Source organism: Sylvia atricapilla, chromosome 5 (genome assembly GCF_009819655.1).
Source record: "Sylvia atricapilla isolate bSylAtr1 chromosome 5, bSylAtr1.pri, whole genome shotgun sequence".
NCBI classification, from domain to species: Eukaryota; Metazoa; Chordata; class Aves; order Passeriformes; family Sylviidae; genus Sylvia; species Sylvia atricapilla.
This window is the reverse complement of record NC_089144.1, coordinates 1,998,797-2,012,449: the sequence shown is the minus strand read 5'-3', so window position 1 is coordinate 2,012,449 and position 13,653 is coordinate 1,998,797. Positions and strand designations below refer to the sequence as shown.

Sequence of the window (13,653 nt, the reverse complement as noted above, 5' to 3'; positions counted from 1 at the left end):
CCATTTTATTGCAGCAGACACTCCTCCATCCTTTTTCACGTCTCCCATAGCAACCTGAATTTTACATATGGACAGAAAAAAAGGGGGGAAAAAAACCAACTGGAAGCGGGTATTCCCCTAGCAGTCTAAAAATTATGCAAAATCTGTAGCTTCTTTTATATCTAAGGCAGAATTGCCTGAAACAGGGCCCAAAATCTAATGCTTAGCCTGGAGACATTGGCATCAGCAAATACTTCTTGAATGTTACATCTGGTAGATTCCTTTCAGGATTAATTTTGTTTTACAAGGCAAGTTCTTAATGTATTTTTTTTTCTCTCTTTTGTATATTACTTGTAAAATCTGATCTACTAAAAAGCTTCAAGCAAGTTGAGCAACACTGTTGAATTTGATGAATACATTGTTTTCATTGAAATAATTGTGGTTGGGTTATTTGTCCTAACTGAAATTTAAGTGTAGTAGCTCCTTCCAGCTTCTACTTGAGCTTATCCTTATTCTAGTTTACTTTCTAAAATCAGGATATTTTTATAGGCAAATTCCTTCTCTTTCTTAGGTTAGATGAAAAAGTTCAGTACAAAAATCCATTGAAATTTGTAGCAAGAAAATAACAGGACATACACATTTCTTCAGGAAATGGGGACTGCATTTACAGATGTTGTTGAATGTGCCATACATTGTCTTATTTTAAAGCCTGTCAAGTGGATTTTTTTTTTTTCACAAGTGCTGCATCACAACACCTTGCTCTTCTCTGGGTTCTGTTGCTGGCATGGTTCCTGCTGTCTCTCCACATCCAGCCATGGATATGTGAGCTGATAATGCAGATTGTGTTTATGCAGGCCATTGAACTGAGCAGAGTGGTAAATACTGGGGTTTTACTGCCTCTTCTAACAGAAGATCTTGAAGTGCTTGCTCATGACTTGGTAATCTCCACAAGCCACAGCAGTTCTGATAGTTATAAAAGAGAACATTATGTTTTACAGTGAGATCATTATCTCTAACTGTAAAAACGTGCGTTTTGACTTCAACATTCATGTCCCAGCCTTGTTTTTGTGAAAAACCCTGAGTGATGCAGAACACCAGGTACAAGCTGAGTGTCGCAGTTGTTCAACAGGGAAGCCATCAGATACTAATGTGAGACAGTAAAATTGGTCATATATCCTGTGAGGCACTAAAATGATAGCAATCATCGTTAATAAATCAATGCTCATTTCTTTTTTACCTGCTTCATCAGAGTAATGATAGAGATGGGAATTAGAGGTCAAGAATTCATCTGGGAAAAATATCAATATGCTATTAAAATTTGTTCTGATGTCCTGTTTAGGCTCTAAAGATCATCCAGTTCCAATCCCCATGCCATGAGCAGAGACTCCTTCAAGCAGACCAGGTTGCTCTAAGCCCTGTGCAACCTGGCCTCAAACACTTCCAGGTCTGAGGCAGCCACAAGTCAGCCTACAGAGGAATTAAAAAAACAAAATCCCAGACCATTAGAAATCGTAAAAAATGTAAACAGTTAAAACTTTCAGAAATGGAGATAATTGGTAACTGCTTAATGTTCTAGATTTTGACAGCTTAAAATACTGTTATGCTGCAGTCTTCCACTGACAAGTGAATAAGTCCAATCAAACATATTTCTCTTTGCTTCGTGTGTGATTTTGTAAACTTGACACCACAAAGACCATTTTTACTGCTCTACCAAATTCTAATGCCTGCCTTTCAAACGGATGACCTTTAGCAGTGAGATTGCCTGCATCACAGAGTCGTGATACACTGTCCTTAAGGAAAATGGATGTATTAGCAGGGAGGGTGGTGATGCTATCCATAGAGAGACCATGATGCCATATCAAATGGAAAACATGGAGGAAAACTGATCTGCTTGTGTGGGAAGGAATATGAAATGATAATTTCAGAAATAAAAAGCATTTGAAATGTGCTGATACTTGGCTGGGATGGGAATGCTGAGTGGCCTGTGATATGTCACAGCCAAACCCCAGAAAGAAGCATGATCTGCCATCTGCAGAACCCCTGCACTGAGCACATGGCAGCCTCCCAGTGTCATTTTTTTAAAGGGTGTCTTGCAAAAAAAAAAATAAAATTTTTGATGGTGCCTATTAAAGCAAATTGAGAAAATACAAGCATACAGTTCTTTTGGTACCCTGTGGAAAGAATTACACTTGGTACATGATATGTAGATGCAGTTCCATCTACAAAATACAGTTCAGATAAAAGGTGTTTGTCTTTGTGGTGTTATTGTAGCAGTTGCAGTGTCTGCCCTCCCTCCCTTGGACCTTGCACTTCATGATTTAGGCCATCCTATGTGATCCAAAAAGATTCTTTGTCCTCATTTTTGCAATGTCTCAGATTAGGTCCTTTCAGCCAGGATTCAGATGGTTTAGAGTCTTTTTCCCTCTGAAGGCCCTGAGCCAGATGTGAGAATGAAACAGAGTCTCCAAGGTCTTGTTTTTCAAGGTTTCTCGTGTTGTTTATTGTTTGTTATGTTACAGTTTTCTCTGTGTCTGGCTGAGTTCTGATCTGCTGCTGGGACACAGGATGGCTCCCCTCGATGGGAGGACACTGTCCTCTTCTACAGATAATTCTGTGTCTGTAATTTATACAGATAATTCTGTGTCTGTTATTTATACAGATAATTCCGTGTCTGTTATTGACAGTGATGTGCCAATACCTGTCACCTGTACTAACAGGGTCACCTCTGCTCTGACCCAATCCCCTAAACTACTTTGTGTCACCGTCACAGCAGGAGATGGAGGCCAGGGGAGAAGAAGAAGAACCCAGAGAACCATCCTGATTCCTTCACCTTGTCCCCCACGCACCTATATTCTAAAAACCCAAAACTGCACCATTTTCCACACTGTGCTAGGATAAACTACTGTTTTCACACCTTTTGGTTTGTAATCCTTCTCTCAATGTTGGAAGCCATCTCCATGGGCTGAAGTCAAAGCCAGTGTCCTCCTGGGCTCTGTGCCAGGGTCTGCAGCCCTCTGTACAGATCCCAGAGCCCCTGTGCAGATCCCAGAGCCCCTGTGCAGATCTCAAACCCCCTTCTTGGGCTCCAGTCCTCTCTGACAAGGTCTGTGACCTTCCAGGGCACCCAAAGGAATGCCCTGGACTCCAACAGCAATGTGTTTTGAACTTGTCTCTACATACATTCCCAAAATATTTTCAGGGTATTTTCTTCATTTTTGCTATGCTGTGCAATGCCAATAAGCAATATCTGGCTCTGATACTGCCCTTTTTTTTTTTTTTTTTTCAATTTTTTTTTGGTAGAAGCTAGGATTCTTATGTAGTTTTACAATGCTAACTGGCTTAATAAGATTATGCCTAAAATTGGAAGAATTGCCATTGAAGTCAGGTGTATACAGAGAACACACTGTAGTGCACAATGTAGAACTGATATATGGACTAAACTAAGATACAGCCCAAAAAGAGAAAGGGAATGGACCCTTCTGCCTTCTCACCGCCCACCTTGAAAGGGCAGAAATACCTTTTCAATAAGAGCAGCAATCCCCCAGAGAGTATGTGGTTGCAAATCTATGCTGTTAAAAATTAAAAGGAGCAGGAAGCATCACCAGGACAGTTTTCTTATTCTTGGTGTGCACACCTTAACACAGCAATGAGAAGTCAAGAAACAAAAGATTGAAACAGAAGACACAATTACGAACTGAGCTGATATTCAAAAATCTCATGTTGTAAATGCAGTCTGTTTCTGCTGTTCATTACCATTCATCATTTCAGCAAATGGAAGTTTCATTTTCACGGTATTTTGTATGGTTCTCATATGTGTTTACAGCTATTCGATTTATATTTGTTTTCAACTGTAATTTCAAATGTATGAAATGGCCCCAAATCTTTCTTCTTGTCTCTAGCCACTCAGTGTTGGAAGAGCCAACAAAATTGTGGCAACAACAACAAAATGAGTGTTTTTGGATGTAAGGTCTGTTTGCTTTGAAAAAGATTTGTATGTTTTGTATCAAAATGTTGCCAGATCTGCTTCCTTTCTCATTTCCAAGAGAAATGATTCTCAATTAGGAGGCTTGAAAAACAGATCAAAGGGAAGAAGTTTGTTCAGACCACCTCTATTGCAGGTCCAGTGAGTAATTAGAACATCCTGCTGTGGTCTAGGAAAATGTAAATGGCACCCTTTCTTTTTCTTTTCTGTGCATTATTTAATCAGGTCTTGCTGTTGTTCCCTGCATGACTGAGATCAAAAATGCCATTGAAAAATTCAGAGAATAAGACAGTGAATCCCATATCCTTCATTTCAGATTAGGTGAAGTGCACACTGAACAAACAACTTTAAATATGGTTTAATGATTGGCAACATTTCCACAATGTAATGTTCCTAAATAATCTGATTTGATTTACAGTAATTCAGTGTAAATATAATACATTTGTCAAGGAAGTGTCTTGTAATTCATAGTTTGGCATGAAATATAGGACAGCAGAGAATGATTTTGGTTTGGTAAGCTCATGTTTGTGCAGCAACAAAAACAAAAGGAAATATTTCTTAAACAGATAAACAGGGGCATAGTGGGGCAGCTCTCAGCTTCCCACTGCATAACCTGGAAGGAGCAGCTGCTGTCCTCAGGTCTCCAGTGGGTCCCAGGCTGTGCTGTTTCAGAGATCCTCCTTCCAGCCTAAAGACTACATTTTTTAAAGTCTCTCTTTGATTTCCAGCATGCTTAATTCCCATAATCACAGAATAGGCTGAGTTGGAAGCAGATTTTGGGATCCTGTTAATGCTCATTTCCCCAAGTTTTGGCACACCATCTCATTGCTCATCCCTGGGCAGCCTGGTTTTGTTCCTTTCCCCTTCCAAGCTCATTTAAAAGTTTACCATCAAGCCCCTCTAGCTCATGGGCCAGAGTTCTCTTCTCTTCTCTTCTCTTCTCTTCTCTTCTCTTCTCTTCTCTTCTCTTCTCTTCTCTTCTCTTCTCTTCTCTTCTCTTCTCTTCTCTTCTCTTCTCTTCTCTTCTCTTCTCTTCTCTTCTCTTCTCTTCTCTTTTCTTTTCTTTTCTTTTCTCTTCTCTTCTCTTCTCTTCTCTTCTCTTCTCTTCTCTTCTCTTCTCTTCTCTTTTCTTTTCTCTTCTCTTCTCTTCTCTTCTCTTCTTTTCTCTTCTCTTCTCTTCTCTTCTCTTCTCTTCTCTTCTCTTCTCTTCTCTTCTCTTCTCTTCTCTTCTCTTCTCTCCTCTCCTCTCCTCTCCTCTCCTCTCCTCTCCTCTCCTCTCCTCTCCTCTCCTCTCCTCTCCTCTCCTCTCCTCTCCTCTCCTTCCTCTCCTCTCCTCTCCTCTCCTCTCCTCTCCTCTCCTCTCTCTCCTCCTCTCCTCTCCTCTCCTCTCCTCTCCTCTCCTCTCCTCTCCTCTCCATGTTGAGTAGATTATCCCATGGTCAACAAATGCAATTTTTTTCCACTGGCACCAGCCTTGGAGCTGATAGATCTGCCTATTCCTATCAAACCAGTGGATTTCTTTGCCTCTGAAAGCCCTTCTTTCCAGGTTTACACTCTTCTGGTTCATGTGCTTTCTGAGAAAGCCAAGGGAATCTGTATGTAAGAGCCTCATGGCAAAGTACTGCTCTGAGAGCAATAGAAATAAAGCTGTAGTCTTATGATTATATTTAATGGCTTTCTTTTTACTTTAAGGTAGTTTGACTTAATCCCCTGAGTTATCCTGATCACAATATCCCATGTAGCATTGTTTTCAGCTCTTAGCAGGTGGTTTTTAAAGCCCTCTTTAGATGATACATGGGGCCCACATAGTGAAGTCAATAGCTAGACAGGATATAATTTAGACTTCAGCTTTTCCTCTCAGTTTGAAATAAAATCATTACATTTCAGGAAAGTTCTAAGGAAAGATTTAAAGTTTTATATCAAAACTTGAATATTTTCTTTTGTTGTACCTTCCTCTTTTAAAGAAAATGGTATTCATTTAAAATAATGCTTGTTCTGATGTATTTGAAAAGGCACTATTCTGAATTAAAAAGAAATTCATAAAATATGCATCTTTGGGAGTGGAAGATTGCATTCTTCACTGGAGCATTTAGTGGATGTGTTTTAATGCAGCCCATTCTGCTTAACTGATAGAATGAGGTACCTGCAAAGACAAGCTGTAAATGACAGATGGCCAACAGTGTTTACAGGGCAGCTGTTCTGGTGACCAAAATCTGGGGCTCCTCTCCACAGGCAGGTTATAAAGCAATATTATACTCTCTGTTTCAGACTGGAAAATGGTCCTGGACTGTCTTTAAAGCCGTGAAAAGTAGCTCTAGGCAATAGCTCCACATAATTACAGTTCTGGTAACTCTTGTGACCCTCGTGATGCCTTTCATTGCTGGTACCCTGGAGTTATACAAGGTTAGAGGCCACTTGTAGCATGCAAAGTTGTAAAGCTGACGTGGGACTCAAAAATAGGTGGAATATTCCAGATGTGAGTGGAGTAAGAAGTGAGGAGTAAGATAAGAACAGAATAAATTTGTTGCCTGATAAAGTAAGATTGCTTTGACTATTGATATCTGTGGGTCTGCTTTACCAAGGATGCCCTGGGCACATTTTTTAAAAAGCATTACCTACTAAATAGAATTCCTGGAAATGTCCTAAAAGCAGACGTGTCTCTTGTAGGAGTTCACCACATCAGCCAAATGGGCAAAGGTCTTCTTTTTCCAGAAGCCATCAGAAGAGCCTAAAAATAAGCTTTTGCTGTAGCTAAGTAGACTGCTCTCATTCTTGTTAAAATGAAGACTCTGAAAACTGGTGCTGTTAGTTAAGGAGAGAGTATCACTGTACTAGCAAGTTGGAATTTTCTTTCTTTGATTTTACTGCAGAAAAAAAGAAAAGCTTATGTCTTTTGGTATATTCTTTTGGGGAAAAAAATACTCTTTTTCCTGTTAGCACAAATGAATACTACTATCTTAAGGCAACACTACTAACTTTATTTTACATTCATTTGCCTAATATGAGTGGTGTTTATTTTCACATGTGGACTCCTAGCCATGGGAACCTTGGTTAAAATTGCCTCATTAGCCTCCACACCACCAAATAAATAGACAGACAGTGACAAATATTGAGGTTGATTGAAGATTTAACAAGAACCAGAATGGTGAAGGTCTGTTTTCAGCTGAAATGACTCCTACAAAGGGATGAACTGTTAATGTGTTGTTATTCCAGGTTTCTAGAAGAGCTGATGTGGTGGCAGGTTTAAGACGACAATTAATGGCTGCTGAGGAAGAAGACAGTTTATCATATCCTCCTCTGAATGTGACCACAGGAAATTCTACATGCATCCTGTTTTATGCTAGTAATTTCAGCCTCAAAGCCAACCGTTCGGTGTTAATAGATCTGACAAATGCCACATTTCTAACACAGAATGTGGATTTTTCTGCCTCTGAGTGCTCAGACAGCAACACAACGTGAGTAGCATAAGAAATTTCATACCATAATACATGCAATTCTGAAAACTTTCAGAAATATTGCAACGTAAAATCAGTGCTGTTTTAATTTTCTTCTTCTAAAGCATCCAACATTTTTTTTAAAAAATTATATTCTTAGAAGAAAAAATTTAAGTCAAGGCCACAAAAACTGTTCAGCTGAGGCCTCTTATTTTCACCATTTTTTTTCTTATGTTCCCTACTTCCTTGTTTGTTTGTATTTGGCCCAAGCAGGTTTCCCTGTGCCTGATCTCACAATCACAAAAATCTCCACTGGCATTAATGAGATCATCATTTCATGCCCTTGGAGGGGAATATTGCTAGTTACGAGGTAGTAACTCAGCTAGAAGTACATTAATTAAACATGATCTCTGTTTTCCTTTACTTTGAAGTACCTGCCCTTGGGTAAATAAACCCCTAGAAATATTTAGTCATATTTTTCTGTGTACTGAGCCTTTGCTATATGACTTTTGTAATTGCCTGCTGATTTACAATATATCTCTCAAATTGAAATGTCACAATGATCTAATTAAAGCTGACTACTCTAACATTAAAAATCTGTTTCTTATTCTTAGACTGTCATTAAAATACACAAACCCAGTGAATGGAATCAGCAGCCTAGAGATAAGGTAACTTCTGATTTATTTTAAATAGATATTTTGTGGTTTACCATACCTGTTAGTAAATTAAGAACAAAGAAATAGAGGAGAAGTTAAATGAAAATATTTTTAATGTATTATTTGCTTTTTCTTTCGAGAAGTCATGATGCAGGAAAACAATAATACAGAAAATATATTAATATGCTCAGGTAAAATTCTGAAAAATATTGTAGGCAAGCATCCATACTGTCAGGTACTGGTATATGCAGCTTCCTGTTTTATTCATAGCATTGGTCCTCAGTCCTCTCAGGTAAATCTACTCCATGATTTGTAGCACTTTGAAGGGTTGAAGTCTACCTGCATGGCCAAGGCTCTACTGAGTCCTAATGTGAGCTGTCAGTGCACTCTGTCAGTGCTAGCTTGCAGTAAATGAGGGCTGCCAAGGTTTTAAAAGGTCTTTGCTACTCCACGGATGGTGACAAGACCATATTTCTCCTATCACGACAAGAGGGAGGAAAAACTATGGAATTGCAAAACCTGGGACGAAAAATCAAAGGGAGAATCATGGAATTGTTTACATTGAAAAATATCTCTTTGATCATTGGATCCAACCTTTAACTCAGTGCTGGATGCCAAATCCTTCCACTAAACCATGTCCTAAGCACGACATCTTCTAGATATCTTCAGGATGGAGACTCAGCCACTTGCCTGGAGAACTTCTTCCGAGGCCTGGCTAACTAAATAAATTTTCCCTAATATCCAACCTAAACCTCCCCAATGCAATTTGAGGCCATTTCCTCTTGTTCTATGTCTTGGGAGAGGAAACTAACCCCTACCTCACTACAACCTCCTGTCCCTTTGCTGTGGAGAGTGATAACGTCCCCCTTGAGCTCACTCACCTCCAGGCTGAATACCTCCAGCTCCTTCAGCATCTTCTCCTCCCAGCATCTTTGCAGCCCCTCTGTCCCAGCCTGTGGTGCTGCCTGGGGTTGTTATGACCTAAGTGAAGGACCTGGAATTGTTGAACTTCATGCCATTGTCCCTGGCACATCAATCCAGTCTGTCCAGATGGATACTCAAATGAATAAATATCATCCTTTACACTGAGACAAAAAGGCATTGTGTATACAGGTAAAAGGACCCCAGAAGAACTTGCCTTGAGGAGAGTCAGTGATGTGTTTGGAGTGATATTCAGAGTGCATAGAGACACTTGTAGTCAGTATCAGGGATCATGACAGGTGGCTAAAAAACAGACATACTTTGTTATTTAGCATCTTCCTTCTCCCTCAGCCAGCTAGAGCTTTGTAAGAGAATGTAGTGTACAGGTAAGATTGCTGTTAATATAGTATCTTTGGGGTTTTGGCTATTGAATGTAGCTCTATATAGGATCCCTGGGACTTGTTCTTGGTGATGGTGTCAAAGCATGCCTTGGTCTTAATAATGTAAATTATCAGAGAGACATGTATTTCCCTAAACATCATGGAGAATTAAGAAAATATTTTCCTTGGATCCCATTCAAAAGGTACTGATCTCAAACCAAGAGTCTAATGAAGTTGTATTTTTCCTTTTACTACAAGTCTCAAAACATCACTTTCTCCGGTGCTGTTCTGATGCTCTTCAGTGCTCCTATCCCACTCTGATAGAGACAGGCCCCCTAAAACACTCCTCTGCTTCTCATTCTTCATCTTTGCACATCCTAGCACAAGTCTTAGCTGCTCTGCTGTTAGCTCTTTCTGTATGAATGAATGTGGTTGTTTCCTACATTTGTCCTGAATATGGCTAACCTCAGCGTAATATCCTTTCTAGTGAAATTACAGTTCTGAGGAAATAGTACAAATCACAAAGCATCCTATGGAGCATGGCACTGTGCTTCAGAACCAGTTAATAGCTGGATCTTAAAGGTGGTGTTTTCTTTAGTAGTCAACAGGCTTCACTTAACTGGATAATGGCAAATTGCAGACCTTGAGACAGTACTATACAAACAAGATCCTTTGGCAGTGGAAACATTTATCTTAGATTTTGTTTTCTGCAGCTGGCAAAAGATCAAATGTGATGTTAATGCACACATAGATTTAGTGAAGAATATTTAGATTTATGTTTAATAATGTTTGTTAAAAACTTATAATTTTTAATTATTATTGGATAAAAATTTAATGTGGTCATGAATCTGAGTTGCATCTGGAGAGAAGAAATTTGAAGCAACTCTGCAGACAAACTGTAATTCAAATGAAAATGCCAGTACAAAAGGTGAATGGTTCATGTTTTCTTTCTTTTTCAGGAAAAAAAAAATTATATCCTTTGAGCCTGTTGTAGTAGAGGCAGAAATATTCACAAAGTCTTTCTTGACTTGTGCTTCTACTTGAACACATAGCTAAATACCAAAATGCATAAACAGCCCTTGAAGGTGGAATAAGAAACTCCACAATAGGTGAGGACTTGAAAAGAGAGCTCAGGTAAGGTCCTGAGGATGCCAAGCAAATAAGAGTAACATTATCTGGCTCTGTTTTGCAGGAGAATTTGATTTATTCCTTTGGGCCATATGTGATCCAGGTTTTTAATAGACCTTCAGGGCAAATGAACACAAATATGTCTAAATTGATCAATTTTTATTTATGACACAGGTGCTTAGAAATATAAAATAGAATAGAGGAAGAATGTTGGGATTGGCTTCCAGGGTAACCATTTCTTGGACCTTCACTATGCATTGGCGTGTGTGTGGGAGATTGACTGCTTCTGTATTTCTTTTTTCCCCTCTTCCCTTAACTTATTAAGCTGTCTTTATCTTGACCCACAAGTTTCCTCGTTTTTGCTCTTTTTATTCTCCCCCCTGTCCAACACAGGGAGTGAGCAAACAGCTAAATGTGTGTTTGGCTGCTGGCTGGTATCAACCCATAATGCCTCAGAACCTTTATAAATTAATAGTTCTGAAGACTCACCTGCTTATTTGTAGTTTTCTGTTGGACTGTCACTTGCTGGGACGGTGGTGTCATTTTAGGCCTCTGTTAGCTCCCATAATACAGTGTTGCATGCTGTATAATGCAAATAAAAAGATGCATGGAACAGAACCAGAACAAGCCATTGACTCTTTCCATGACTTGCTCACACTTTATTCACCGTGTGTGTCTCAGCATGTGTCTTGCCAAGAGCTCCTAAAATCCATACAGATACATAACAACCCCTGGTTTCCCTTTCTGGTTCATTTTGACTAGATTTCCTTTGCCAGATTACACCTTGGTAAGATCTGCCCTACCAAACAGGACACAAGCAGGGCAAAGAGTTGGAAGCAGCAGAGCTGAGAGCCACGACTGCACTTTTTGCTTCTGTAAAAGCCCTTTACTTAAGTGTAGGATATCATCTCTTGAAGGCAGAAAGTGACTCCAGAGAGGATCATGTTGAAGTAGCTCAGTTTGTTCAATAGAAGAGGTTCTGACTTCAGCAGCCTGAGCAGGATCCAGAGGCTGCCCCCTTCTCAACAGCAGTGTATGCCCACGTACAGAGCAGCTGGTCACATCCCACCTCCCACTGACAGCTGCAGCTCCATCCTGTGCACACACAGCTCTCACCTCCCTCTCCCTCTCTCTGGCAAGGGCTGCAGTCTCACTCATCCTCCTGCATCTGCCCTGGGAGATGAGCTGTAAGGAGGTGGCTGTAGAGCATCATTGTGATGGTGTTAGAAAAGTAAGCTTCTGCTGCAGCAGGAGTGGGAGCAGTAGGCAGTAGTCCTTTGCTGGAAGAAGCATCATCTCAGCTCTCTCACAAACTGATCCAGCTGTTCAAGCACTTGTTTGTCATTCTCTCTGGGAAAAAGTGTCAAAGTGAATGGAAGAGCTGAGTATTAGTATTCCAAACTTACACTGGCACATACTTGACTGCTGTTGTTGCTCGGTGTATAGAACAGAATAGAGTTGACCCAAAAAAATGTTTTTGTCTTGTGCTTAACAGCTGTGTTCCTCTTTGAATAGTTGAAATAGTAATTCTAGCTCTCTTCCACTTCAGAAATACCTCTGCTTTTAATGATTAGCCACATGAGACATGATCGGTGGTGGTGGCATTCAGAGTTCATACAGTTATGTGGCACAAAGGGAGCCTGGCCCATGACCAGGAATTTTTGTGTCACCATACATAAAGTACATAATGTCTGTAATGTAAATAATTGCCTCTAATGTTTAACATGAGCATAACATTTCCTTAAGAAGCCAAGATACTTTCAGTTCTGCAGCTAAAACCTTTGTTCTCTCTGCTCTGCATCATTAATTTGCCATAATGTGCTCTATTTGCTATCTACTCATCTGAGAAAATGTTAAACTAAATGAAGTAATTCTATATATTTTTGTTGTCTGAATTTAATGAACTTGTAATTTAATGAACTATAGTTACATCTGTTATCAGTTAAGTGTGTGCTTGTTGGAGGCAATTCACTGTTGGTTGTTTGGAGAAATGCTAAAGATTTATTACTAAGTTATTACTAAGTTAACTGTGCCAACTAGGTAACCAATTAGAATGTTAATTCTCATAAGTCTGCAGGTAACATAACATTTTAGTCTTTGGTGTAATGTGAAGAGACAGCATTCCTTTCAAAGTCAATTTAGGCTGTACTCACATATATGGCCTTATAAAACTTTTTGCTGATATGGTCAGTCTACAAGGAATTTCCTTCTTTCTCACTTTTCTCATCCTCCCAGCAAAAGTACAGACCACACCCAGCCTCTGTGGTTGTCACATACATTTAAGTAAGCTTCTCTGAGTTTATAACTGGCTTTCAGCTAGTGCCTAGAGCATTGCTTCTGGGACACCATGGAAATTTTCTTCAGATTGTACTGTACATCAGGAAAAGGTTCCTTTCTTCTAACAATAATATCAGGGTTTTAATTTTGTGACTGTGTAAGAATAGAATATTTTCTACATATGTATTTGTAAATGTGGACTGGATGGAATTTTTTTTTTTTTTAATTTTTCACTGGTGCTTGCTGCTCAATGTTTTATGGATAGAATTGTTCAAACTTAAAACATAAAGCATGCCATAAGAAAAAGCATCCTATTTTCACTTCAATGACACTGTGTTCTGGAATTCCTTCTGAACATTTTGAAACTCTTGAGGTTTCTGAACTTCCGTGAATCAAAAGCCACCAATTATTAATAAATATTTTTAAAAGCATAATTTGTGGTTAGATTCTATGCTGTGTGGATGAAAAGATATTGAAAGTAACTAATTTGAACAAACAAGCAATATTCTACAGAGAGAATATTCTCTCTCTCTATTTATATGCACACCACAGAATAAAAAATAGTCTATATTGTGCCTCATTTAAGATGACTATCCTTCTTTTTCAAAGCAATCATAATTGCATCTACCCTATTTCTTCATAATTTAAAGTCAACATACAGTGTGACCCATTGAGGATAGACAGAATATTTCATTTTGTAGCAAGTCTTATTGCTATTTAAACTTCTAAATCTTTTGTGGTTACCAATAATCAAAAGAAATAATCAGCAAACTATGTAGATATACACATGAATAGACCAAGTTGGGTTAAAGTATTAAACAATGTACACTAAGGAGAAAGGTTTATAATTTCCTTGTGGATTAGCTTAAACACCTAAAAGTAACTGTATAAAAAGT

The 13,653-nt window shown here is 39.0% G+C and overlaps 1 protein-coding gene across 1 annotated transcript in view; it reads left to right on the top strand.

The window, feature by feature from the left end:
* The window catches only part of ATP6AP1 (ATPase H+ transporting accessory protein 1), a 50,536-nt gene that overhangs the window by 30,404 nt on the left and 6,479 nt on the right, over positions 1–13,653 (top strand). Inside the window, exons 7-8 of the mRNA XM_066318572.1 lie at positions 7,175–7,416; positions 8,010–8,063. Of these exons, the coding sequence (XP_066174669.1) occupies positions 7,175–7,416; positions 8,010–8,063 (296 nt within the window). The remainder of the gene's footprint in view (positions 1–7,174; positions 7,417–8,009; positions 8,064–13,653) is intronic.